The sequence below is a fragment of the Artibeus jamaicensis genome, unplaced genomic scaffold (assembly GCF_021234435.1).
Source record: "Artibeus jamaicensis isolate MK-2021 breed Jamaican fruit bat unplaced genomic scaffold, CSHL_Jam_final contig_781, whole genome shotgun sequence".
NCBI classification, from domain to species: Eukaryota; Metazoa; Chordata; class Mammalia; order Chiroptera; family Phyllostomidae; genus Artibeus; species Artibeus jamaicensis.
The window spans coordinates 7,860,712-7,888,420 of record NW_026521968.1 but is presented as its reverse complement, the minus strand read 5'-3'; the positions used below and the strand labels follow the sequence as shown (position 1 = coordinate 7,888,420).

General features: G+C 49.1%; 2 protein-coding genes across 5 annotated transcripts; one reads left to right on the top strand and one right to left on the bottom strand.

The window, feature by feature from the left end:
* Window positions 1-100: 100 nt before the first annotated feature.
* On the bottom strand, window positions 101-15,084 carry ZBTB4 (zinc finger and BTB domain containing 4). 4 transcript variants are annotated; one of them, XM_037129159.2, is made up of 5 exons: window positions 14,958-15,084; window positions 7,480-7,621; window positions 6,748-6,817; window positions 5,266-6,338; window positions 101-4,590 (listed from the first exon to the last, which is right to left on the bottom strand). In XM_037129159.2, exons 4-5 carry the CDS (start codon window positions 6,327-6,329, stop codon window positions 2,661-2,663), a joined length of 2,994 nt encoding a protein of 997 aa, XP_036985054.1. In that variant the 5' UTR covers window positions 6,330-6,338; window positions 6,748-6,817; window positions 7,480-7,621; window positions 14,958-15,084; the 3' UTR covers window positions 101-2,660. The 4 variants fall into 4 exon arrangements, with proteins under 4 accessions (XP_036985054.1, XP_053528627.1, XP_036985055.1 ...); XM_053672652.1 differs by lacking the exon at window positions 7,480-7,621 and having other exon boundaries at window positions 101-1,944; window positions 3,140-4,590; window positions 14,958-15,044; XM_037129160.2 differs by lacking the exon at window positions 14,958-15,084 and adding an exon at window positions 14,665-14,924.
* Window positions 14,317-27,617, top strand: SLC35G6 (solute carrier family 35 member G6). Its single transcript, XM_053672653.1, is given in 9 exon segments — window positions 14,317-14,678; window positions 15,040-15,198; window positions 26,709-26,940; window positions 26,943-27,006; window positions 27,009-27,062; window positions 27,065-27,221; window positions 27,223-27,283; window positions 27,286-27,376; window positions 27,379-27,617. Coding segments are annotated over 9 exon segments (1,419 nt in total).
* Window positions 27,618-27,709: the final 92 nt, after the last annotated feature.

Genomic DNA, 27,709 nt, shown 5'->3' with positions numbered 1-27,709 from the left:
CAGCATCCCTGTGGGACAAGGTCAGTATGTCCCTGTGCAGCCAGACCCAGCAGACACGCAAATAATTTGCACCTGGCATCCCACTGCGGAGCACAGTTCATTCATTTGTCTCGTTGGTTTATTGGCCTAGAGAGTTGGACACACACACAAATGCGGAGATAAATATTGGTCAGTTTCTCTAAATCAGGGTCCTCACTACATATAGAGCTAGAGTCTGCAGAATTCTAAATCTTGCGTGCTGTGGCACAGAACCAGTGGCCTTCCCCTCCACCATCACCATTCTTCCCAGGGAACATGGGAAAAGAGGGCACAAACTGACACTTGATAGTTTTCAAAAGATGAAACTGCAAAGCCCCAAATTTCCAACATCTGAAATTCACAATATTCAAGTTCCCCATGTCTTTTAATGTCCATTTCATCACAATCTCATTTGTTGCACAGAACCACCAAATTCTGGAAACTCAGTTTTCCTAAATGATATTAAAAAAAAAAATAAATGTCTACAATCTCAGTTCTCCCAAAATAGTTTTAGAACTTTGACCTGTCCTGAAATTCAAGTTCCCTGGTCCATCCACATCCCCTTCCATCTCCTGTGCCTTTTTGCCTCAGAGTTCAGGTTAAGGATATAAGGAGACTGTCATCCCATCTGCCCCTTGCCTCCAAGGCCTTCCTCAGTCTCTCTTGTGGTTCCGCTGTGTGTATATATATATATATACTTTGTGTGTAGATAGATATATATATATGTATCCTTTATTATGTACTTTTTTTCGCAGTTTTTCTAAAGTGCCAGAAACAAGATTTGTGGGAACATTTTAGTGATATATTTTTTGCATTTTTCCCTGTTTAAAATTGTTTTTTTCCTCCCATAAAAATTGGAACTTGGTACATTCAGTAGGAAAACTCTTCACTCAGACTGTGGCCAAGACCAAGAAAAGTGCAAAGAGACAGAGGAGTAGTGAAGGAGTGACACTCCTCCGCGGTTAACATTCAGGGAGCCTGTCGAAAACCTCCCCTTCTCTATAGTCTGGGAGGCTAAGAGGAGGCAGGAGAATGCTCCTGTCCCTCCCCCCAAGTTCCCCTCCCTCTAACAGCCATGATCTTGCCCTTTCAACATCTGTTGAGAGGACAGCCATCTTGGCCCCAGAAAACAGTAGCTGGGAAAAAGGCCGACATTTTGATGACAGCAACTTTTCCCTTTTTGAACTGCACTCCTCTAATTCCCATTTATCAAATTTGCTCCCCAAAACTGGCTCTCTCCCCTTGTGAGCTGGGTGTTTTTTAATGGGGGAGGGAGGTGGGTGGGATGGGAACTGTTTCATCCAATCACAGAGTGGGGAGGCCCGGTTACCAGAGAATTAGGAGCAAACATTTCTTCAACTCCCCCCTGGAAGGAAACATAGGGACCCTGACCAGGGTTAACTAGTGCAAATTAGGGATTAGGGACTATTTAAGGTCCCTGCACCCCATCCCTAGACTGGGATCTTTGGGTATGGGGAACTGAATCAAAGATGGGGTATAAGGTGCTATTCTGGAGGGCAAGTTGGTGGGGATACCCCAGAGCCCACCAAGGGAATAGTATGGTTTCCCCAAAACCATCTGGAGTGATTGGTGAGGGAAGTGACACTGGGGAAGAAGCAGGTAAAAGTAAGGATGGGAGGTCATGTGCAAATCTTGGGCTTACCCACCCATCCAACCCCCATTATTTTTCTGGCTATTTGGTCTAGTCTGGGAGAAACCATCCAGAGAAAACAGGGAGAAAGTAGATTCCCTTCCCCATCCCAAAAGGAGCTCCTCCCTCCTAGCCTTCAAACCTGATTTAGCCCAGAAGAGGCCATATATAGAGGCAGAAAGAGGTATGACATACTCACCTCTTTTGCCTTGGAAGAATCTAGGGCTCACTGGATTTGGGGGTCAAGATAGAGCCAAGACTGGTGCTGCCCTGGGCTGGGGAAGAAACAGATGGGTAGCCCTCCTCCCCAACACCTCCTTGACCTGGATTGGCAGAGGCCATCTCCAGAATGTAGGAGTGTGAGGAGGAATATGGAAGATCTAAAGGCATGGAAGCCAAGGAAGGCATGGCGTCTTAACTTGAAGGGAAGAGGGACAAAGAAATCCACCATCGGAAGAACAGAATCCAAAGCCGAGCTCCAAGGTGGGTGGGTGTCAGGTATCACAATGGTCTGGTCCAGGCCCTGGGCCGTGAGGAATGGAATGTGCTAGGAAGCATCTGGGCTAGGTCTTAGAGAAAGCTTCAGAATGAGGGGGGGTCATCAGGTGAGAGAGATGGTTTCCCCCTAGGTATACGAATCAGGGGGGTGGGTTAGACATTCAGAGCTGGTGGGGGCCATGAGTAGAGATTCATATAAGTATATTGCTCAGATGCCCCAAGGGCTGGAGAAGGGGATGGGAGCTGGCCCTGCCCCTCATGGAGGCCATTCCCTGGAGGAGAACTGAGAGGGGAACCACCAAAGATCCCTTCCCAGGAGATAGGAAAACTACAATCTCACACAAAACAGCCTGACTCCTGAGCTCCAAGGGCCCCAAAGTTCCTGCACAAGAGTGTGGAGGGGCTCCCAAGGGGGAGGGAGGCCAGGGAGCTGGTAGTGGCGGGGGTTCGGGGATGGTGGCATTTGGTGAAAGGGGAGATCTGGGCCCAGAGCTCACCCCACATCTCCCTTCTGGGTTCCCTCAACCCCTGCCCATTCACCTTCTCCCTTAGAGGGGACTGGTGGAGGAAGAGTTTGTGGGGGCGGAGTTGGGGGATTAGGGGGCACTGCTTGAGGATTGACTGCATAGCCAAAGACCCCTGGTAGGAAAGGAAGGGCCCCCCCACCCTTCTCATCAGGTAGGACCATGTTAAGAGCAACAGGGAGAGCAGCCAAGTTGCTGAAGTTGTAAGGGTAGGCAGCAAGGAGCTGGGGGCCATAGACAAGTGGGTAGGGCTCAGGGTAGAACGTGACTTTGGCAGCTCCTATCCCTTCCATCCGGTCCCCCTCCCCAGCCCCCACTTGCCCCTCACTCCCAGGTTTTCCCCTACCACCACCAGGTTCCCGGCCACTTCCAATCAGAGCCAGTGGAAATTCCTGCACAGGAGGGTATGCATAGGTGCCCCCTCCTGCCACCATTGGGGGCTCCTCACCCCCTGAGATGACAGGGTCCTGAAGTGATGCAGTCTCGGAAGCTTCCTCAGCAGCGGCACTCCCACCACCTGCCTCCCCGCTGGATGAAGAGACTTGCATCTCTTGGGGGGCCTCCTCCTTGACATCCCCGGGTCTGGTACCAGTGTTGCCTTTGGAGTAAGCAATGACAGGTGTGGGGGTGCCCCCAGGCCTCTCAGCAGCATGCCTCTGTCCGTGGCGGCTCAGAGCAGCTGCCGTCTTGCACACCTTGGCGCAATGAGGGCAGGTGAAGCGGGTGGAAGGTCTCCGTCCAGCCCGGGAGCTATGGGAGCCCCCACTGTGGGCCTCCTGGTGCTTTCGCAGCTTCCTCAGGGTGGCAAACGTTTGGGCACAGTCCCCACAGCGGTGCCTCCGCTCGCCACAGGCACGCCCTGCGGGGCCATCAGCTGTTGTGGTCTCCTCCCAGCTCCTCTGTTCCAGCTTCTGTCTCCAGCGTGGTGGCCTGCGGCCTCTGGGCATCCCGCTCCCCCCGCTGCTGCCTACACCTGTAGCTCCAACCTTGCGCTTGGGCTTGTATGAGTAGTAGGGCCTCCAGAGTTGGTCCTCCCCACCAGCCTTTGATTCCTCCTCCTCCTCCTCCTCCTCCTCTTCATCCTCCTCCTCACTGTCCTCCATATCCTCTCCACTCAGCTCCCCAGGATGCAGGTCAGTCTCTGAGATGCGGCGCTTCACAATGGCCTCCTCACCGATTCGCACAGTGATCTGACACAGTGGAGGTGGCACCTGTAGCTGAGGACCCCGGCCAAGCCCTGCAGGAGGACCCCCATCCCCACCAATCCCACCAGCTGGCTTGGCCACGTAGGTCAGAGTCCTTCCGGCTCGCAGGCTGCGGCCTTTGGCCTCCTCCGTGGCCGTGGCGGGCCCCGCAGCCGTTGCTGGGCTGCCTGCTGTGGCTGGGCTGATTGGTGTGGGTGCAGGCACTGGGGGAGGAGGTGGGTACTCACGTTTCTTGGGGGGTCTTGGTGGAGCAGTGTAAGTGATGACTGAGGCGGCTTGGGCACCCCCTGTGCTGGCCAGTCCAGCCCCTGCTGCACCACTACTACTGCCCCCGTGAACAATGACAGACGGAGCTGGGTGAGCAAAAGTGATGACGGAGGGTGGGGGGCCCGGCTCTGGGGCAGGTGGGGGTCCAGGGGGTGAGCTGGCTGGCATTGCTGTAGGGGCCGGTGTGTTGAGGCTTGGAGAAAGAGGGGCCTCAGGGGCTCCCTGACTGTAGGTCTTGTAGGGTCGCTTGGCCGCCCGCATGGGGAGCAGGCGGTACAGCTTGAGGGTATTGAGCTTGGGCTTATAGCCTCCATTGGGTGTCTTCTCACTGGCTAGGAGGCCTGGGCTAATGCCATGGAAGGCTCGCTGGTGGGTCTTCAGGTTATAGTAAGTGACAAAGGTCTCCCAACAGAAGATGCACTGGTACCTGGGCCAGGACAGAAGGAACAGGGCAAGGACAGAGCCAGTTGAGTCAGGGGCCCTAAAGCCAGGGCCTCAGCTTCCCACACCCTCTACTGCCCTCCAGTCAGACCTAGAACTCCCTCAGCCACTTCCTCACCCTCCTTTCATGATGCTTATTCCACCCGGCCAGCCTCAGGAGAAATACCAGTCCTAGCTCAGTGGCCCCCAAACCAGCTGTGAGATGCTGGGCTTCAGCTGTTCTTCTGTGAATTGGGAATAATTCATACCTTGCCTAACTCACAAAGCCTTCTTCTGAAGCTCAAATGACAGAATGCGGGAATGTCTTATGAATAGGGACACAATATAGAAATATGTATTATAACTACTGGTGGGCATGCCTGCACGCCCCATAGTTTTTTTCCTGTGAGGGCAACATTCTCCTTCCTCCTCTGTCTTCTCCATAGCACCAAGCCAGGACATAGCACCTAGAGGTGCTAATGAGCATCAGCAGAAGGAGCTGGGGCTGAAGGGAGACAGTGGGTAAGTGAGGAGGAGCAGGTGAGCAGGGCCAGTGGTGAGCAGGGGTCTCAGAATGATTGCCCAGGCTCCACACTCTGCCCACTCCTCCCTCCTTGTCCATGTGGTGCCCGAGTGCTGACTGTCGACTCCACTGCCCTCACCCACCCTCCAGGACACTTACCTGCGCTCCCCGGTGTGCCACACCTCATGCTTGGTGCGGTACTCAGCCAGGGCGAACACCTTCTCACAGTAACGGCAGGGGTACTTCCTCCGCCAGGAGTGTACATTGCTGTGCCGCTTCAGGCTGGACAGGGTCACGTAGGAACGCTCACAGGCCGCGCACACATACAGCACATGGCCGCCCACCACCTTCACCAGGTGCTCTGGGCCACCTCTGAAGCCCACTGTGGGGGGCAGGGCTGAGGCATCCACTCCTGTGGGACCACTAGGGCCAGAGTTCCCAGCTCCCAGCCCTGCAGAACCCCTAGTGCTGCCACCCCTACGACACTGTGCTTCATGGGTCTGTAGCCTCTTGGGATGGATGAAACTTTTTCCACATCGGGGACAGGGGAGGGGCTGTCGGGGCAGGGGGGGCTGAGAGTCAGGGGCCTGGGCCTCAGCCCTGTCCCTCTCCCACTCCCCGGCTTGCCTAGGCCCAGACCCAAAGCTGTCCTCTTCGGGCTGCGAGGTGGCCATGGGGGCTGGGGCAGGAGGTACCCAGGCATCACCTCCCTCCCCCAGGCCCTGTAGGCGGGAGATGCCCAGACGCCGCCCCAGAGCTCCAATCTCTGCCACAGCTGCCCCATCCCCTCCACCATCAGGTAGTGCAAGCCGGGCACTATAGATGAAGTTGAGGACATCAGAGAAGGCAGCTGCTGGGACCCCTGGTAGCTCTAGGACCCGGGGTGGGGATGAAGCCGGGGGTGAGGCTGGAGGGGGAGAAGAGGAAGAAGAAGAGGAGGAAGAGGAAGAAGAGGAGGAGGAAGAAGAGGAGGCAGCTGTGGTGGTAGCAGGGTTTGGGGCTGAGCCCCCAATAACTGGTGGGAGGGGCAGTGGAGCTGAAGCAAGCAGGGCCTCTCTGAAGAAGGGACTAGAAGCAGCCAGGACGCTGCGGTGAGCAGGGAACTTGGTATCTCCGGCTATGAGGGTGACGTCACAGAAGAGGCCACGGAGCCGCTGCTCATTGAGCTGGCGCAGGACAGCAGGGGCATGGGATGGGTCCGTCACCTCTGCTGGGGGGGGCATGGCGCCAGCCTAGACAGAGGAGAAGAGGCCAGGGGAGGATCTCAGAGGCTGGGCAGAGGGCAGGGCCCTCGAAAATCAGGGAGGTGTTGGTCAGAATCTAGTGGAAAGCTAACTTCTGATCACAGAAGTCAGACATTCACCTTAGCCACCCAAGTCTGGCCAGCATCCAACACCAGTACATCAAACATCTGGGGCTGGAAGATGCCAGGGATACCTCAGGTCTTGATGAAGGTCAAAGGTTAACATGTCCAAAGTCACAGACTAGAGAAGTAAGTAATGGACACTGTTTCCCCACTGGGAGAAGAAAGCCCCCACTATTATTGATGGCCTTTTCATGAGACTCCCCAGGCTAGACAAAATGGCTGTCCTGGGACCTCAGGTCCAGTTTTTCCTAGCTGAAGACCTCTAACCATCTCACCTGAGAGCACAGCCAACATGGAGCAGAAGGGGGGTGGCTCAGCAAGTCCCTTCTGCCAGGCCTCTTCCCTCTGTGAAGAAACAGAAACCATATCCTCAGTAAGGGAGCTCAGGTGGAAGGGACTCCAGGGGCTAGGGCGTGATACAGCGCTCAGGGTCAAAGACCACCCTCGGGCTACTCTGCAGACCCTGGTCTTCCCAGGAGGCTCTGTCAGGTTATTTGCTTAGCTGCAGCCACTTGGACCTAGGAGGTCACACACATTATTGCAGCCTTGTCCTGCTGGCCCCACGGAAGCACAGGAACAAGATAATTTGTATATTCCCAATTCACCTCAAAACATACAGCAGGTTAGTTCAGTTGTATAGGTCCGGGGAAGCCTCTCGGATCACTGTTAAGTCCCTTTGGCCCAGTCTTGGAGCTCAAAAGAAATCAAACATTTGCATATTGTCTTTTTTTATAATGGTTTCATTTACATATCAAAATAGATTTGCTTGAGATTTTTTACTGCACTGAGCTGCTAGATATTCAAATTAGGAGAGGACTTCCTCTTACAGGTACCAGCCCCATAAATCTTTGAGGGATTTCTGGCCCAGGTTCCAGGAGACCACCAAAGACCACAATTCATACATAAGGCCACCAGACCCCAGGTGGTGTCTCACTCCTTACTCTGAGGGCTGGGGGCTTTAGGGGTTTGGCTTAAAAATGGGGGGTGAAACACAACCCCTGTCTCACCTCTTCCTGGGAGGCTCTTCCAAAAGGAACAGGAGGCAACCCAAACTCGGGCTGTGGCCGTCACCACGCAGGAGGCCCCTCACTGCCGCTCTCCCCCGCGGGCACAGCCAGGGCTGTGGGGTCGCATTTTTCAGTTGAAGATCTGAGTTCAAGAGTCATATGGTGACTTAGCCAAAGTCACATTGAGCTGATGATAACAGGTGGGGCCTGTTCACAGAGCCGGGCCTGCTGACCTGAGAGCAGAGCTCTTGGCCCCTCTTGTCCACCCTCCACAAAGCTCAGGGGCACTCTCCTTCTGAATGGTCTGGGTCACGCATGTTCTCCAAGGTGTCTGGCATCAGGCATTCCTCATACAGTCCCCCCCTCAAGAAACATTTTCCTATTTAGTAATCATACTATCTAGAGTAAAAGACCTTCCCTCCACAGTCCATTTCAATTTCCCAGAAGACTACTCTGACTCCTCTCCTGGAAAAGCAGGGAAGTGATAAACAGGGATGATATGCAAAAGTTCAACAGTCCCAGGCCAGGCACATACCCAGTTCTGCACTACCCAGTCATTTGCTAGATTGCAGGTGGGTCTGCTTTTAAAGCGAGAAAACAGAGTGCCCCTTCTGTGGCAGCTGCTGGCCCACTGAGACCCCTACGAGTCAGTGCTTTACTTGCATTACCTCATTTACTCCTTTCCTCTTCACTACCCTAAAAGGTAGCAGCTCACTTCCCCGTTTTACTTTAAAGATTTTATTTATTTTTAGAGAGGGGAAGGGAGGGAGAAAGGGAGAGAAACATCGATCGGTCGCCTTTCACACATGCCCCCACCAGGGACCGGTCCCACAACCCAGGCACGTGGGCTGACCAGGTATGTGCCCTTCACTTTGCCAGACGACGCCTAACCAACCAACCCACACCAGGTCAGGGCAGCTTCCCCATTTTAAAGTGACTCACTAAGGCTCAGAGGTGCCAGGTTACTCACCAAGAATATGTGACCAGTTAGTACCAGGGCTGGGTTCTGATCCCAAGATCATCAAAGTGAAGGGCTTGTTTACAGCCGAATTATGATATAATAGGAATATGTATATTTATATACACTCGGTCTTCATCTCCAGAATAGACACGGAGCTCCTAAAACTCTTAAAATTTGCTAAATGATAAGAATATTGAGTATCTTTTGTTTTAATAGTTGGTCTTTAAGCCTGGTTCCTGACACCAAGCTCCGACATAAATCCCTTGGAATTTCCTGGGTAAGAGGGGCATCTTGTGTTCTAATGAGGCAACTGCTGATGGACTCCTGGATAGGGGCTGGTCACGAGAACAGCCATTATTAGAAACTTAGAACTCTCGGCCCCACCCACCCCCAACTTGGGCAGGGGAGAGGGACTAGAGACTGGGTTAATGATTGATCATGCCTACCTGACGAAGCCTCCATGAAAATACCTAAACTATGGGGACAGAGCTTCCAGGTTGACAAACATATCCATATGCCAGGAAGATGGTGCACCCCAGCTCTGTGGAGACAGAAGCCCCTATGCTCAGGACCCTTCTAGACCTTCTGGTCCTATATACCTCTTTATTGGCTATTTTTGTATTAGCATATTTTTTGTTATATAACCAGTAAACATAAGCATTTCCCTCCATTCTGTGAGCCATTCTAGCAAATTATCAAATCTGAGGGAGAGGGGTCATGGTCAACCCCAATTTATAGCTGGCCAGTCAGAAGTGCAGAAGGCTTAGATTTGCAACTGGCATCTGAATTGGGGGCAGTCTTGTGGGACTAAGCCCTTAACCTGTGGGATGTGACATTGTCTTCAGGTGGTGACAGAACTGAATTGAATTCTAGGACACTCAGCTAGTGTCAGAGAATTGGAAGTATGAATAGAGTGTGTAGAAAAACAGGTATTTTTCTTTCGACGGAAACAATGAGCGCTCCCATTAGCCCATAGGTTAAAAATACAGGAAGGGCCCTGGCTGGTGTAGCTCAGTGGATTGAGTATGGGCCTGTGAAGCAAAGAGTCGCTGGTTTGATTCCCAGTCAGGGCACATGCCTGGGGTACAGGCCAGGTCCCCAGTAGGGGACACATGAGAGGCAACCACACATTGATGTTTCTCTCCCACTCTTTCTCCTTCCCTTCTCCTCTCTCTAAAAATAAAAAAAGAAACACAACTTAAAAAAAATACAGGAAGGGCGCTTCCTCTAGGAAGTAGTAGCCTTGTACAGGTGGGTGAAGCAAAGGTTGGATTCCAGTTGGATACACAGCCTTTCGGCCAGGCCGGCCCACCTGCACAACCATATAGGCCTGGCACCTGCTGGGGTGGCTGTGTGCTGACTGCCAAGAGACTTGGATAAGGCCTATTGAGGCTTCTTAGAACCAAAGAAGTGCAAAGCTGGCCTGGCCCTTAGGTATCACCTAGAACCATCGTAATCATGGTACTTGTAGCTGCCATGTATGAAATACTTATGATGTACCCAGTACAGAGCTAAGCATTTTGTCTGCATGATCTCATTTCAATACTCAAAAAGGACCAGGGTGCCCTGGCTGGTGTGGCTCAGTGGATTGAGCCTTGGCCTGTGAATGGAAAGCTCAATGGGTTCAGTTCCCAGTCAGGGCATGTGCCTGGGTTGCAGGCCAGGCCCCCAGTTGGGGGCGTGTAAGAAGCAACTATCTATTTCTCAGACATGGATGTTTCTCCCCTTTCTCCTTTCCTTCCCCTCTCTCTAAAAATAAGAAACAAAATCTTAAAAAAAAAAAAAGGGACCAGAGTAAGGTAGGGCCTATCATCAACCCCATTGGACAGATAAGGAAACTGAGGCTTTAAATACTCTAAACTCTTCACTTTCAGGTATAGAGGACACAGTGGCAGGGTGATTTGCCCCTGGTCTCATTGCTAACCAAGTAGGGTTTGAACCCAAGTCTCCTGAGCTCAACTGCCCCACCACTGGCCACTACCCTACAAGGGCTTATAAGAAATGGAGAAGACACTAGCTATGTGACCCTGGGCGAGTTGCTTAACTTCTCTGTACCTTAGTTTCGCTGTCTACAAGGGGGAGTTAATGAAAAGTTCCTGCTTTGCAGGGTTATTATGAAGAATAAGTGAGTTCATAACTGGTGGGACCTGGAAAAGTGCCTGGCACACAGTAAATGCTCAGTAAGTGCTAGCTCTTATTATCATCTTGGAACTTAGTCCTGGAAAATGGTGGGGGGAAGTGGTGAAGAAAAAGAGGCAGAAATCAGGCTTCATGGTAGGTTTGGTGGCTCTGTGGTTTTTAGTTTTTTATTTGTTTTTACTGTTTCCCTATTCTTGACTGGCCATGTGATCTGAGAGGTGTTCCTGAGGTGGGGATCCAAGCACTGCCACCAGATACACAGCACCTCTTGCTGTTCCCTCTGCCTGGAATGTTCTTTTCTCAGATAGCCTCATGCCTTGCTGCTCCATCTCCTCTAAGCCTAGACTAGAAAGTCACCTCCCCCCACCCCAGACCTGCCCTGGCCATCACCTGTCTCCCCAAACTTCCTACTTCTTTCCCCTGCTTTACTGTTCTTGGCACTTAGTAAAACATATCATTCATTTATCTCTAGAATGTAACCCCCAAGGGAGGGAGAGACTTTTGTCTGCTTTGTTCACTGCTATCCCCAGTGCTTAGAACAGCGCCTGATATGTAATGGGAGACTTCTTTTATTTTTTTTAAATTTAGTGAATGCTTGAACCTGCCTTGTTCAAAGTCTGCCTATAGCCTGTCTGACCTCAGAGCTGGCCGGGAGCTGGAATGATGAATGTAACCTGACCACTTCTGGGTCACTCATGCCTTGCCTGTTATACTTCCAGGGCTTTATATGCATTGCCTCATTTAATGATTTTCCCCAAAGACCACCCAAAGTTAGTATTTGTATTATCCCAATTTTTCCTGAGGCTCACAGAGGGGTGGATACACCTTACTCAAGGTCACACAGCTTGTGACCAGCAGAGTCAAAATTCAAATCTGGGCCTGTGTGAATCCAGATGCTGAGTCTTTCCCTCTGCCATACTGCTGGATCCAGCCCTGAAGGGGCCTAGGGCCAGCCAGAGGGTTGCAGAAATCACCACACCAGGTCTCACATGCTAAATGCTAACTGCGTCACGTCTGACTCTCCTTTCTCTCGCTCCCCACATCCAGCAGTCACCAAGTCCAGTCAGATCTGCAGCCCAGCTTGGAAATGGCTCTGGAAGACTTCCCTTCCACCCACCTCTGGCCCCCAAACTAGCCCAGGGCCTTGTTATCACTCACATGGTCTAAGGCCATAGCCTCCCAGCTACTTTCCTGCCTGACGCTTACCATCCAGCCTTTCTCTCACTGAAGGTCAATGTCCCCAGTGCAGCTCAGGTGGTATTACTCCTAGTCTCAGAATCCTTCACTGATCCCCACTCACTCCTAAATGAAGTTCAAATTCTTCAGCTTGGCATTCAAGGGTCTAGTTCCAATCTGCCTTTCTAATCTTGCCTGTGTCAGTCTCCCTTCAAGCACCCGGTGCACTGTCCAACCTCAGTGCATCCTGTATCTCCATGCCCTTGCCTATGCCAGTCCCCCTGTCAGAAATACAGGTTGTCCCCCCTGTCCCCAACCTCTTCCCCAAAGCCTCTGAAATGTTCAGATTAAACTCAAATGCCATCTCCCTCTTGGCCCTCACTGACGCACAGGACAAGGTCAATCTTTTTTTCGCCTGGCTCATCAGCATTTTTTTCCTCTGTGGCCAGCAACTAGCAGTAGATAGAAGCTCATTCCCCAGGCTAAGATTCCCTGAGTTACTAGGCACATGGGTCTTCTAAAATGGAATGGTGCAGGTGTTAAGTTATACAGAAAATAGGGAGAGTGTGTGCACAGAGTGGCCCACAGAAGACTTCAGAAGGGCCGCAGAGGACAGCGTAAAAGAGCACAGGATATGGAACCTGACTGTCTGAGTTCAAATCTAGCTTTACCTTTTACTGAGGGGCTTTAGGCAAATCACTTCTCTGGGCCTCAGCTGTCTCATTTGAAGAAGAGAGGTAATTAGAATACCTACTCCCATGGGGCACTGTGAAGACTAAATGAGCCATCAAATGTAAAAGCTGAGAACAGTGCCTGGGTACACAGTAAGTGCTAAGTAAGTGTTTACTGCTCTTGCTATTAGCCCAGCACCGACAGGGGCTCAGCGCTGACAGATGGCAACAGTTGCTGGCACATAGTCCCTGAACTATAGCGACTTTCCAGGTGTATTTCCCAGGTGCTACTTGCTTACAACCCAGTTGGAAGATAGGCAGGTCAGGCAATTCACCCCATTTTACAGATCAAGAACTGAGGCTCATTCAGAGAAAGTTCCAGTGAGGAAGCAGTAGGGCCAGAACTGCTCAGTTCTAGTCTAGGCCCCCTTCCCCTCAGCCAGGCGGGGGTGCACCTGTTGTACAGGCCTCTCACAGCACCTAGCAACCCCTCTGTGCAGGAGGCCCAGCCATAGTGTCTTCCCCCCCATGCATGTCCACCCTCCTGGCCAGGCTAGGGACAGTACCCAGTGGTGTGCACGCATGGAATGCACACACACCATTCACCCCCGCCCGCACCCCCACTCACACACACATCTACAGAAGCACCCAGGCCCCAAAGGTACAGAAAACCTGCTCTGAGGAATCTGCCTAGTGAGCGAATTCAGACCCTTCCACAGTCACAGGAGCTGCCCAGTGTGCGTCACAGAAGAGATGGAAAAGCAGAGATACCGGCAACGGGGGCCGAGAGAGGGTGAAGCAGGCTGAAAACTTCGTGTTTCTTTTTTCCATTTCAGTGACAAGAGTCACACCCGACCTTTACGTAAACATGACCAAGGAGTCACTCTATCCAAGCTCAGTTTCCTTGCAGACGCCAGGCCTCTCCTCCCAGTGACCCTGAACGCGCTGGGCAGGCCAGTGAGAGGCGAGCTCACAGACCCTGCACAAAGACTAGCTGGGCCACCCAGACGACACCCAAGCCTCCCGCCTGCTGCCCTTGCTCTGCCCCATATTTATCTCCCTGCCTCCTTCCTAACATAGCCCCACAGCAGCCCCACAAGGCCACTTAAACACACAAAAGGCAGGCACGCACACACAGCCTGCGGCTGATCTCTCGACGCTGAGGCCCACATGTCCTTGTCACGCCACCTCCCTCCCCAGTGTTTTCTGAGCAGCTCGCCTCCAAGCCCAACAGCACAGACAGGCTCCCCACAAACAATGTCACAAAAGGATTCCTTAGAGAATGTTGCACACACACAACCCTCCCCTTACTAGGCTGCCCATGATCCCATAAACACCACCTGCATATCCCACCCAGAGCCCCTCACACCAGTACCAGCGGCTCCACAAGTACCTGAGACACACCCTATGGTTTTTCAAGTCCCTCATGATAGGTGGTACCTGAGTTCTAGACATGTACACACCCCCCACCACACGCACCTCATCATCACGTAGACACGGGAGCCTGGGAACCCTTCCAGCGGGGGCCATCCTCACCAAGACTGGGCCACATCTCAGAAGCACAGAAATGGGATCCAGAAGTGACACCTTCCAACTTGAAGGTAAACAACCGCCCCCTCCAAACAGGCACATACACCCTACACTCTGGTGATGTCCAGAGCACTTACACCAGCTAGCTATGCAGAAAACAACAGTTCATAAATAGTTCATATGTACAGTCAGTAGAGGAAAACACACTGGTATAAAACATGCCTAAAACCCCACATCTAACAAACTCTGCATGTATTGTACCTTGCTTGGAATGTGGACCTGTCACCCAAAGCCACAGGGCCACATGTTGTAATTCTGCCCCACAACACTGGGCACCCCACCACCTGGCTTTCTGTCCCTATGGCCCAGCGAGGGCCCTACGCAGACCCCTGTCTGCCAGAGCAGCAAACAGTGCTGCCCAGGAGAGGTTTACCTTGTCCCACAACACAGCAGAAGACACAAAATCTCCAGGACTCACAGCCACAACCCTGCCCCGACAGCGCAGCAGCTCCGGGGCCCCTGCTGCTCCTGCGCACCCCGTACACCCTAACTCTGGGGCGCTCACCGGCCCACCCCTCCCCCTCTCTGCCTGGCTCCTACGCCATCGCCCTCCTAGCAGCTAGCAGCGCCGGCCGGGCCTCACGCCCGCCCAACCCTACCCCCAACCTGCCCCAGAAGAAGAGCGGGACCTTCGGCGGCAGAATTAACCTTTCAAAAGGGGAGTGAGGAGGCCCCTTCCCCGGCCCTCTGCGATCGCACCTCCCCCGGCCGCCGCTGGGTCGGACGCGGTACCGGGGCCCCTTAGTCTCCCCGCAGCGCGGTGCGCGCCTGGGGGCGGAGCCAGGCTCAGCCCACGACCCCTGAGCCCCCAGGTCAATCCCAAAGGGTAGCGGTGGGGCGCGAAACGCGACCCGGGCCCCCGCGGCACCGGGCAGCGGGGAGGGGGCCCGGCTGTTGGCTCCGGTCCGCCCTGGCCCTGCCCGGTTCGCCCCGGGGCCCACCTGACTGCGATGGCGCCGCGTCCGCCAGGCCCGGCTCATCACCGAGGCCGCCCCCGGCCGCTCCTGTTTCGCCCGCCTCCAGCTCCGGCTCCGGCTCCGGCCCCCCCAGCGCCCGGCCCCGGCCCGGCCCCGCAGCCGCCGCCGCCGCTGACATCATCGTCTCCCCCCCCCCCCCGGTCCTACCCCCACCCCCACCCCCGGAAACAGGCCCCCCCAGCGTCGCCGCCGCCGCGGAGAGAAGGCCGGCGTAGTGCAACTGACACAGACACAGGGCTCTGGGCTCGGGTTGGGGCGAGCGCACCCGACGGCCTTCTCCCGGACAGATCGGAAGGGAACGGCTGCGCATAAGGCCGCCGGACTAGTGGGCATCCAGCGGGGCGCAGGCCTGGCAGCAGCTCTCTCGCAGGAGAGCACGATCACCCACTCCCTTGGAAGGGGCAGCCTGCCCCCTACACACACACCGCATGCCCTTCACTCAGCGTTGCACACAACCCAGAGCAAGCACAGCCTCTCAGGACACAGACCCACAACATGGCAGGCTCGCAATCGGGCCCTATGGGACGTGCAGAGTCAGGGTCAACACACTCACAGGGCCACCACACACACACACACACACACACACACACACACACACACTCGAGAAATTCGAGGCACCCCCATCAGGCCGATGGCCAGGTATGTCCCAGCCTTACAGAACAGGCACACATAAATGACCATCAGCGCAGATGAAAACGCATCTAGGTATTTTGTCACCACCAGGGAAAATATCCGATTCTATATACTTGTCCGTAAATGCAGAGGCCTTGGCGTGGGCCTCCTGGGACAGCACCAAGAAAACACCAGGTGGAAACACACACAGGAGCAGCACATTCCTGAAACTCCAGAGGGACAGTCCCAGAATCTCCTCCCTGCTGTTCAAAAATTCAAAAATCAGGAAACAGAGGAGCAAGTTCTCAGAGTTCCTTTCTGAAAAACCCTTCCAAAACAAGGCAACACATAAACTAATTTAAAACCAAAGAAGTCTCATCAGAGAGCTAGTCCTAAAGGGGAAAAAAGGATTAGAAAAACTTTGGAGTAACAAAGATGTATCTCTCTCTCTCTCTCTCTCTCTCTCTCTATCTATCTATCTATAGCACACAGAGTTGAACACAATGAGAAAATAAGTTCACCCCCATCTCAGGGAGGTTCCTGGGAAGAACCTCCCCCGCCCCCCCCACACCCCTACCTCAGGAAGATTCCACTGAAGAACCCTACCTCCACTTCAAGCGAATCTCAATGGCTAGAGCTCTGAAGTGGCCCAGGTGCCCTGAGCCAGGAGGGAAGGAGGAAGTCCAGGGACAAATGGTAAGAGTCAGGGCTAAGGGGGCATAGCCTCTGTCCCTGTAACTCCTGGCTGCTCCCTTTCTCCTCCTTCCCTAAAACTTCCCAGCTGTCCTAGAGATACCCACAAATGAAATTCACAATGGTGTACCCACTGTGAATGGGGTACCCACTGTGAATGGTGTACCCACCTTCCCTTCCTCAAACCAACAGAACATCCCTGGGTCCTCTTTTTCTCTTCCCAGGAACAACTTACTCAGAGAAACACGATGCTCCAGGACTGCTTACTCCCCGTTTCCTGCTTTAGAAGCTCAAGGCCCACACCGTACTACCTCATTTGTCTTTCAGGCCCTTCCTAGCTCCCAAGTTTCTCAACAAGACAGCCTGCCTCTCTACCGTCCCACAGGGTCCTAGGCTCTAAGCCTAGCATTTGCCCGATCCCTGGTCCCCTGGACTATGACTATTTAATGCCCAAGTTCCTATCTCCCTGACAGGCTGGCAAGTCACCCCCTACTTCAACCTGCCTGACTTCACCCAGCCATTGCCACCCTCCACGCCACCCCCCACTCAGCTCAACTGTAACCAAACACAGGTCCAGTTGCCTGCCACTTCGAAAGCCAATACTCAAGAGGCAGGTGCTGATGTAAAGTGCTTTATTTCAGGTGCTGCCATGTGGATTATTGGGACTCACATCTCAAAGCCCGTCTCTAACATCTCAGTGCAGGCAGAGGTTTTTATAAGAAGGGAAAAGGGAACAGAACAGAGATCAAGGGGGGAGTGGAAAATTTCCCTACATGCAGAGGAACACAGTCCATTGTGATAAGGCAAGTGACGGTCCGGTGTGCATCATCCTGTTTTCGTCATTCTGGCTTCACATCATCCTGGCTTTACATTATCCTGGCTCAACAGCAGAAGGTCATTAAATCTCCTAGAGCTGGGATGCTTGAAGGTCAGAGACTTTATCTTTTGAAATTAGTCTCTGGATCCTTATAAAAACACCTTGTTTATCTACCAGCTGCATATTAGTCAGAGTCAGCATTTATAGAAGAAATGTCAAGAGAATGGTGGGGTGGGTTACAATTCCCCACTATCAATTTTTCTTCCATTTCCATGGAAGTCAGATAGTTGTAGCCGAAACACTTAAGAAAACTAGAAAAATTCAGGATCCAATCCTATTTATAGGTGAAAAATAATTTTTTTAACTTTTTTATTGATTATGCCATTACATTTGCTCTATTCCCCCCTCCATTCCCCTCCACCCTGCATACCCCTCCCCCACCATTTCCCCCTTTAGTTCATGAACACGTGTCTCAAATTCTTTAGATTCTGTATTTCCCCTACTATTCTTACCCTCCCCCCTATCTATTTTCTATCTACTGTCTATGCTACTTATTTTCTGTACCTTCTCCCCCCTTCTACTCCTCCCACTCCCCTGTTGCTAACCCTCCATGTGATCTTCATTTCTATGGTTCCACTCCTGATCTAGCTGTCCTCTTAGTTTGCTTTTGTTTTTTTTTTAATTTTAAATTTTTTCATTGATTATGCTGTTACAGTTGTTCTATTCCCCCCTTCATTCCCCTCCACCCTACCCCCCCATCCCCACCGTTATCCCCCCTTTAGTTTATGACCATGTGTCTCAATTCTTTTAGATTCTATATTTCCCATGCTATTCTTGCCCCCCCATCTATTTTCTATCTACTGTCTATGCTACTTATTTTCTGTACCTTCTCCCCCCTTCTCCTCCTCCCACTCCCCTGTTGCTAACCCTCCTGGAGATCTTCATTTCTATGTTTCCACTCCTGATCTAGCTGTCCTTTTAGTTTGCTTTTGTTTTAGGTGTGGTTGTTAATAACTGTGAGTTTGTTGTCCTTTCACTGTTCATGTTTCTTTATCTTCTTTTTCTTAGATAAGTCCCTTTAACATTTCATATAATAAGGGCTTGGTGATGATGAACTCCTTGAATTTGATCTTACCTGAGAAGCACCTTATCTGTCCTTCCATTCTAAATGAAAGTTTTGCTGGATAGAGCAATCTTGGTTGTAGGTTTTTGGATTTCATGACTTGGAATACCTCTTTCCAGCCCCTTCTTGCCTGTAAGGTCTCTTTTGAGAAATCCGCTGACAGTCTGATGGGGACTCCTTTGTAGGTGACTGTCCCCTTAGCTCTTGCTGCTTTTAGGATTCTCTCCTTCATTTTAATTTTGGCTAATGTAATTATGATGTGCCTTGGTGTGTTCCTTCTTGGGTCCAACTTCTTTGGTACTCTCTGAGCTTCCTGGATTTCCTGGAAGTCTATTTCCTTTGCCAGATTGGGGAAATTCTCCTTTATTATTTGTTCAAATAAGTTTTCCACTGGTGGCTGTTCCTTTCCCCCTTCTGGTACCCCTATAATTCGGATGTTGGAGCGTTTAAAGGATGTCCTGGAGGTTCCTAAGACTCTCCTCATTTCTTTGAATTCTTGCTTCTTTTCTGTTTGGCCATTATTTGCTTTCTTCTGGTCCACTCCATTGATTTGAGTCCCAGTTTCCTTTTCATTGCTATTGGTGTCCTGTGCAATTCCATTCATTTCAATTAGTTTCGCCTTCATATGTTTGTCTAATTTGTCGGTATAATCAACCAGTTCTGTGAGGATCCTGATGACCAGTGTTTTAAACTGTGCATCTGAGAGTTTTGCTATTTCTTCATCGCTTCGATCTATGGGCTCTGGGGCTTTGAGATATTCTTGCGACATTTTTGGTCTGTTCTGGCCCTTTAAGTGTGAGAAGTGGTGCCTTGGACTCCCAGGTCTCTGGGTTGTGACGCTGTATGTGGGGGCGTGGTCAGAGCGGGGAAATGGCGACCCCCCTCTGCTGTTTCTCACAGCTGGGTAGGAGCAGTGCCTTAGGTGGTTCACCTGGGCTGGGCCACTCAGAGTCGCTGGGTTATGACGCTGTATGTGGAGGTGGGGTCAGAGCAGGGAAATGGCGGAGCCCTCCACAGCCGCTAGCCGCGGGACCCGCCAGCCCCGGTCCAACCGCTCACTCCCTCGCCTGTCTGCCCGTGCACAAATGCGCGATCAATCACAGTCAACACGCAGCACCACTCCCCCGCTGTCTCCCCCGGCGGTCGCTCTCCTAGTGGCTTGCTCGGTCGCTCACTAGGTCCAACCCTGCGCCTGGATTCTGCGTCTGGATTCCGCGCCTGAGTCCGGCTGACTGAGACCTGTGCAATCCCGCTTCACCAGCTGCTGGTTTCGCCCCTTACCGGTCAGGCTGAAGAATTTGTTGTTAACGGACTTCCGAAAAGTTCAATTTTCCGTGTTCTGGCTGTGTTTTCTGTTGCTAATATTTAGTTGTCTCTAAACTTGGTTGTGTGAGAAGGCACGGCACATCCACCTATGCCTCCATCTTGGCGGAAGTCGAAAAATAAAATTTTACAGTTTACTGAATTAGAGTCTAATATCCACAATTATGTTATAGATTTTATTGAAACAGATTTTTTCTCCTAAAATTATACTCGTTTTCATCAAAGAGCCAAATCAAGGCCAATTTATTCATATTAAATCTAGTTTCCATTAAACCCAATTATTTGCACAGACACAAGAATAGCAATTGATTATATAGCCTTTAAAAAAGTTTATATTGTATATTTTTGCCATTACCATTTAATCCCCTTATACTCCCCTACCCCCTATATAGGCTTTCTTAAATCTACTTTGCTGGAATGTTACAAGGAATTTTCAAAGTTCAAAGGATTGAACTTTAATTAGCCCCTCAGGGCCAGGAAGTGAAGCCACACAATTGCTCTCAGGCTTTGCTTGGAATATCTATAGGTTTGGGTAAACAACTCAAGTTTTTGACATCCCCAAAATGTCCTGAGATTCTTCCTTGCCATCTCACAGGAAAGCGACATTCACTCCTTACCTGGAAAGATAGCTGTGAACCATGTCAACAAGGAAGGTATCAGGCCATTTCTCCAATGGGCTTTTATCAGCTTCAAAGTCAATTTTTATTCCTTAAAGCTTTTTGGTGATATTCAGAGTCTGGGCATGTCTCTCTTAAACACGACATTCCAGTCAAAGTCTTGGTTAATAAAACCACGATTGGAAACTGGAAAAAAATAAGGTTCCTACTGGATGCATGAAAACAAATATGTTGCCATGAAAAGAATAATACTCATTGTTTTTAAATTCTGGAGAGATCAAGTAGGGAGAAAAATAGGAATGCTCCAATACTGTTACAATTTACCAAATTGCTCTGACAAACAAGGCTTTTAAAAAAATATTTCTTTATTTTTAAAGATTTTATTCATTTATCTTTAGAGGGGAAAGGAAGGAGAGAGGAAGAGAAATATCAATGTATGGTTGCCTCTTGTGCGTCCCCCACTGGGAACTGGCCTGCAACCCAGGCATGTGCCCTGACTGGGAATCAAACCACGATCCCTTAGTTAGCAGGTTCGCACTCAATCCACTGAGCTACACCAGCCAGGGTGACAAACAAGTTGTTTTTTTTTTTAAAGTCAGCCCCGGCTGGTGTGGCTCACTGGATTTGAGCACGAGCCTGCATGCCGAAAGTTCAATACCCAAGCTGCCAGTTCAATACCCAGTCAGAGCACTTGCCAGGGTTGTAGGCCAGGTCTCTAGTTGGTGGCATGTGATACTTAACCAATCCCGGTATCTCTAGCACACTAATGTTTCTCTCCCTCTCTTTCTCCCTCTCTCTAAAAGTAAATAAATGAAATCTAAAAAAATAAAATTAAAACAGCAATATTTTTTTAAAAAATTTTAAAACTTATTTTTAGAGGGAGGGAAAGGGAGGGAGAGAGGGAAACATCAATGTGTGGTTGCCTCTTGGACAGAGCTCCACTGGGGACCTGGCCCACAACCCAGGTGTGTGCCCTGACCAGGAATCAAACCTGCAATCCTTTGGTTCACAGGCCAGCATGTAATCCACTGAGCCACACCAGCCAGGGCAAAACAGCAATACTTTGAAACAAGTCATAAGAACAATTACTATCCTCAGTTCATTGAGTTCTACAATCAGTTCTTGCTTATCCCAATTATCCACCAGTATTTCCGTGAATCCAGTCATTTACCACGGTCCCACAAATCCCCATTGATTTCAAAGGTATAATCTTAAAATTTATTCTCATAAATTCATATTTTAGAGTAAGTCAGAGCCCTTTCCATGAACTTTTGAAGGTATAACATTTTTTCTTTTTTAAAGACTGTATTTATTTATAGTTAGAGACAGAGGAGGGAGGGAGGAAGAGAGAGAGAAGACTCGATCGGTTGCCTCTTGCACATGCCCTGACTAGGGACAGCTGCAACCAAGGCATGTGCCCTAACTGGGAATTCAACCAGTGACTCTTTGATTCTCAGGTTGGCACTCATTCCACTGAGCCACACCAGCCAGGGCAAGATGTAACATTTTTGCAAATGCACCAGCATAAAACAATGATGGTCTCTAAATGACAAAACATATTTAAAATGACATAATTGTATATCAGACTATAATGTAATTAACAAAAAATTTTACTTTTTTGTAACAACATTTTAAGATAATGGAATTACAAATGAAAGTACATCAGACTAAGAAATCAGTTAATTTGTTCTCTACTGTCAATTGTATCTGCAGTTTCTGTAGGGAAATAACAATTGGTTTTGGAAAGTCAAAGGGAGCTTTTGGCTTTTTCATTTGCCATTGAAATTATGACTTTGCTTTATCATCTATCTATATGCCTTTCTTTTTTTTCTCAATAGATTTTTATTTATTTATTTTTAGAGAAGGGAAGGGAGGGAGAAAAAGAGGGAGAGAAACATTGATGTGCAAGAAAAACACCCATCAGTTGCCTGTCACATGTTCCCAGTTGGGGACCTGGCACACAACCTGAAAATGTGCTCTGACCAGGAATCGAACTGGTGACCTTTCAGTTTGCAGAACGATGCCCAAACTACTGAGCCACAGCAGTCAGGTCTCTTTCTTATTTCTTTTTTTCCATTTCCATTTCCAGTTCTCGAGAATTCCTTCCCCAATGTCCTTTCTTCCTATAATATGTATATAGCTTTCCTTTATCCTTTCTCACCCTTTTTTCACCTCCTCAATTCTTTCTCTTTTTGCTCCTTCTAACACAATTCTTCTTCGATTTGTATAGACCCTCTTCAGCTTACACAGACCCTCTGCTATTTACACAGTCCTTCTGCAATGTACACAATCTTGTTGCAACTTCCCTAGTCCCTTTTAGTTTGCTTCTTCTTAACTCACTCAGAAATAAGTGACTAGTGCACCAACTGGTGTACCTCAGTGGATTGGGTATCGTTCTGCAGACCAAAAGGTCAGGGCACATGCCTGGATTGCTGGCCAGGTTTGATTGCTGGTCAGGGCACATGCCTGGGTTGTGGGCCAGGTCCCCGGTTGGGGGCATGTGAGAGGCAACTGATTGTTGTTTGTCTCCCATAAATAAAAGTAAATATTTATTTTAATTTTAAAAAGATGTTATTTATTTATATTTTGAGGGAGAGGTGAAGGGAGTGAGAAAGAGAGAGAGAAACATCAACGTGTGTTTGCCTCTCCATGCACCCCCCACTGGGGACCTGGCCCTCAACCCAGGCATGTGCCCTAACTGGGAATCGAACCCATGACCTTTTGGTTCACAGGCCAGTACTCAATCCTCTGAGCCACATCAGCCAGGGAAAAATAAATACGATCTTTAAAAAAGATAGAAATAACCAACATTTTATTTTATTTTATTTTATTTTATTTTATTTTATTTTATTTTATTTTATTTTATTTTATTTTATTTTATTTTATTTTATTTTATTTTATTTTATTTTATTTTATTTTATTTGTTCCTTTAAAAAATCATTGTTCAATTCATTTATTTATTTTTAGAAAGAGGGGAAAGAAAGGAGGGAGAAGGAGAGGAAGAGAAACATCAATGTATGGTTGCCTCCAGCGCGCCCCCTACTGGGCACCTGACCTGGTCTGCAACTCAGACATGTGCCTTGACCAGGAATTGAACTGGCAACTCTCTGGCTCACAGACCAGCGCTCAATCCACTGAGCTACACCAGCCAGGCAGAAATAACCAATTTTAGAGCAACCCACTTTCAAGTCTATTTTCTTTTTTAAAAAATATTTTATTTATTTATTTTCAGAGAGAGGGGAAGGGAAGGAGAAAGAGTAGGAGAGAAACATCAATGTGTGGTTACCTCTCATGTGTCCCCTACTGGGGACCTAGCCTGTAACCCAGGCATGTGCCCTGACTGGGAATTGAACCAGCGACCCTTTGCTTCACAGGCCTGTGCTCAATCCACTGAGCTACACCAGCCAGGGCTCAATTCTATTTTCTTAAAAAAATATTGCCATGCCCTGGCTGGTGTAGCTCAGTGGATTGAGCGCGGGCCTGTGAACCATGGGATCACGGTTCAATTCCCAGTCAGGACACATGCCTGGGTTGCAGGCCAGTTCCGAGTGGGGGACACATGAGAGGCAACCACACATTCATGTTTCTTTCCCTGTCTTTCTCCTTACCTTCCCATCTCTCTGAAAATAAATAAATAAAATATTTAAAAATATATTGCCATGACTTACACCTTTTATTACCAAAACCATATATTCTTTCCCAACTTAATTAGAATTTTCAATTTTTAGTGACAACTAAAAGTAATTAGCATTCTTTGGATTGGGAAATTTTTTAATACATTTTATAATTTCATAAACAGTTTTTTCCTGCTGGCAAATGCATTTACGTTTTAAGAGGCATAATAGAGATAACATAAACTTTTTTGTAAACCCAGGAAGAAAACAAATATATTTTATGTTAATAACCTTAAAAGATGTCAATTAAACTTGAATTACACATTTGGATACTCAGTAATTACTGCATTCCTTTAGCATGCTCAAAAGTGAGTGGTTTCATTATCTAGTGACCTTGACAACTTTTTAGAGACTGAAAAAGAGGTGGGGGTGATAGCAGGTTTGGCACAGCTTCAATTTTTTTTTTAATGCCAGTTTTTTTTCCTTTACATTGAGGTGAGGCAGTTGCCCCTGCTGTTCCCACAGCCTGAACAGGTTTTGAGGGTGGCATTAATTTCCCCATTATTCCCTGAACTGCTGCAGCTTTCAGACTTCTAGGAGAAGGATTTAGGATGTTCAAAAGACTCATTGTCTCATTTTTTTCTCTCTCTGGGTTTTACTGTCTGCAAGGACGCTGAGATCTTTACCCCCTCTTTGAACCACAAGTTTAAATTCTTTCTGAGTAGAATCCTCATAATGTGCCAATATGAAAGCTTGCAGGTAAGAGATCTTATCCTATTTACCAGAACTTTGGCAAAACAATTTTAGTATAAAATGTGACTTGCTCTGGCTGGTGTGGCTCAGTGGACTGAGCACCAGCCTGTGAACCAAAGGGTTGCCAGTTCGATTCCCAGACATGCCTGGGTCGTGGGCCAGGTCAGGTCCCCAGTGGGAACACATGAGAGGCAACCATATGTTGGTGTTTCTGTCTTTCTCTTTTTCTCTCCCTTTATCTAATAATAAATAAAGTCTTTTTTTTAAAAAAGTGACCTAATGGATTTGCTGATGGGATTGAGACTAAGCCCCTCCCTTCCTTCCCCCCCTTTCTTTCTTTCCTTTCCAAGATTTTATTTATTTATTTTTAGAGAGAGGGAAAGCGAGGGAAAAAGAGATGGAGGGAAAGATCGATGTGCCAGAAAAACATCAATCAATGGGTTGTCTCTCACATGCCCCCAACTGAGGACCTGGCCTGCAACTCAGGCATGCGCCCTGACTGGGAACTGAAGTGGTGACCTTTTGTTTCTCAGGCAAGTGCTCAATCCATTAAGCCACACCAGCCAGGGCCTGAGCGGCATCTTTCAAAACACAAACAAAACAAAATCTAAAGCAAAGTTCAAACAAATACTTTCAAACCTCTAAATCCTCTAAAAGGAGGGACCAAGACTAGTCTTGGAATCTTATGTCATACAAACTGGTACCACAAACATCCTTGACAAGGTCCAAAGTGGCACAATGTCCAAACAGAGGAGACAAAAGATTCTCAGTGTGTACAAAATAGCAAAGACCAAAACAAGTCCCCAAATGATAAGGAAGCAAGCAAAGAACAACTGTAATCAAAGTTTTCATTTCAGACAGATGAGAGAACCAAAGTGTCATTTCAGACAGACAAGAGCCATATGAAACAGAAACTGACTTCCTCCCGTGGAAGAACAGAGAAACAAAACTAACAGATAATTAATAAGCAATATGCTGCCAAGATACGGAAGTGTCTGTCAGTAGATGAGTGGATAAAACAACTATGCGACATTTCCACAATGGAGTACTACTCAGCCATAAAAAAGAAAATGTTATCCTTTGTAACAGCATGGGTAGACCTAGAGAATATTATGTTAAGTGAAATAAGCCAATCAGAGAAAGACAAATACCATATGATTTCACTCATATGTGGAACCTAATGGACCAACTGAACTAACAAGCAAAACAGAAACAAACTCATAGAGAGCAGGATGACAGCTGTGGGGGTGAGGGTAGAGGGTGGACAGGTTGAGCAAAAGGAAAACATACTCATGGATATTGACAACAGGTGGTGATTGCTGGGGGAGGAGGTATAGGGAGGATAAATGTTAATGGAAAAGATACAATAAAATAATTTTTTACTGCCCTGGCTGGTGTGGTTCAGTGGACTAAGTGCCAGTCAGCGACCCAAAGATCGCTGGTTCAATTCCTAGTCAGGTCACATGCCTGGGTTGCAGGCCAGGTCCCCCACGCCACACAAGAGGCAGCCACAATTTGATGTTTCTCTCTCTCTTCTACCTCTTTCTCCCCTCTCTATTTTAAAAATAAATAAAAGTCTTCAGCTTAGGAAAATTATTTATAAAAATACTTTTAACCATTCAAAAAATAAAGAAAAAATAAAAAGCACACACACAAAAAAACAAACAAAAGAGCAGTATACAACAAGAAAGGCAAACAATACCCAAAGTCCATGTACCAAAACCATAAGAGCACTCCAACCAAATCCCACATTGGGGAACTGTGATTTTTCTCATCACTGATCCGTGTCTAGCACCCAGTGGCAACTATTAATTCCTGTGGAATCCCAAATGGTTCAAAGAACCCAAGCGGTGGGGCAGGGGCTCCTAGCTGTGTACACCAGGGACTTATCCAGTTTGGAGTCTGTCCTTAAATACCTGTTTGCTTTCACCAGCAAAGCATTTCGAGGTGGCTGATGCCTTGAGAGGGAGAGCAGGAAGAATCGTAGGAGCTGGATTGCCTGAAGGTCAGAGTCTGTATCTTTTGAAGTTTGTTTCTAGCATTCTTACACAAATATGCTATTCATCTAAAAGCTACATACATATTAGTCAGCAGTTACAGAAACAATGTTAAAAATTCTGGGCTGTTTTTCCCCACTGTTAACACATCCTCCCCTGTCACCAGCACTGCCACCAAGGGTCTGCTTGTAGCCCTGCTGGGTGGGCGCCCACCCGACAGCTTCATGGGCCCCTTCTCCCAGCTGGTTTACCAGACTTCCCACTTATCCTTGCTGAAGTTGCTCATCTGTTAATGCCTCTTGCACCTCCCCATTGCCTCACTGCTTCAACTGCATGGTGACTTACTGTTGGAACCTTTGGATGTCCAGGATTGGGCCTGCCTCCATGGCCTCTTTACTGTGTCTTCAGCATTGAATGTGCCTATGGTGCAGTTCAGGTGATGCCTGCTGGCAATGCTGCCATTTTCTCAAAGGTTCTTCCACCATCTGCTCTGCTCTCCTTGCCCTCTGTCTCAAGGGCCAGGTCTCAGTCACTAAGACTGGTGTGGCCTGTTGAGCAGAGCTATGGGACTAATCATCATCATGGAACCTAGACTAGGGACACTACAGAAGGAGACCAAGGGCCTCTACACTGCCCAGGGCTACGCGCTCACTTTTCCTGATGGCCAGACATTGCTCTTGGCTTCTGGTATATCTTTCCTTGGATCTCCCCTGCCTACTAACAGTGGCTTTCCGGTTTGGCTTTTGGTGGGGCTGGTGGGCTCTATACCAAGCTTCTTTCTGCTGCAGATCCCCATGCTGCCCAATGATCCTCTGAGTTGGAGCTGTGTGGGGGCAGTGGTGATCTAGCTCTCGTCTCCTTTGTGTGTTATGTGGTCACCAAGGGCCATCTTGTTTTGGGGTGTGTCATCCTGCACTCTGAGGTGGTGGTGGCAGCCCTGATGCTGTAGAATTATGTGCTCCCTGAGACTGTGTGACCTTGTGACATTATCAGGGCAGTGGTTGTATTGGGCAACGTTGCCATCATCACCACCCACAACCTCAGTTATGAGAGGGAAGGGCAGGTGGAGGAGTGAGATTGACTTAGAGGCTGGGGGTTGAGGTTGGGGGATTCCAGGAGAAATAGAAACTGAAATAAAAACATGGGAGAACAAATGATTTGAAAAGA

Excerpts from the sequence above, each read along its gene's own strand:
- ZBTB4 (XM_037129159.2), bottom strand. The coding sequence starts at position 6,329 with ATGCCCCCCCCAGCAGAGGTGACGGACCCATCCCATGCCCCTGCTGTC. Across the intron at positions 4,591-5,265 it reads TGGCACACCGGGGAGCGCAG|GTACCAGTGCATCTTCTGTT; the intron begins GTAAGTGTCCTG and ends GTCCTGGCCCAG.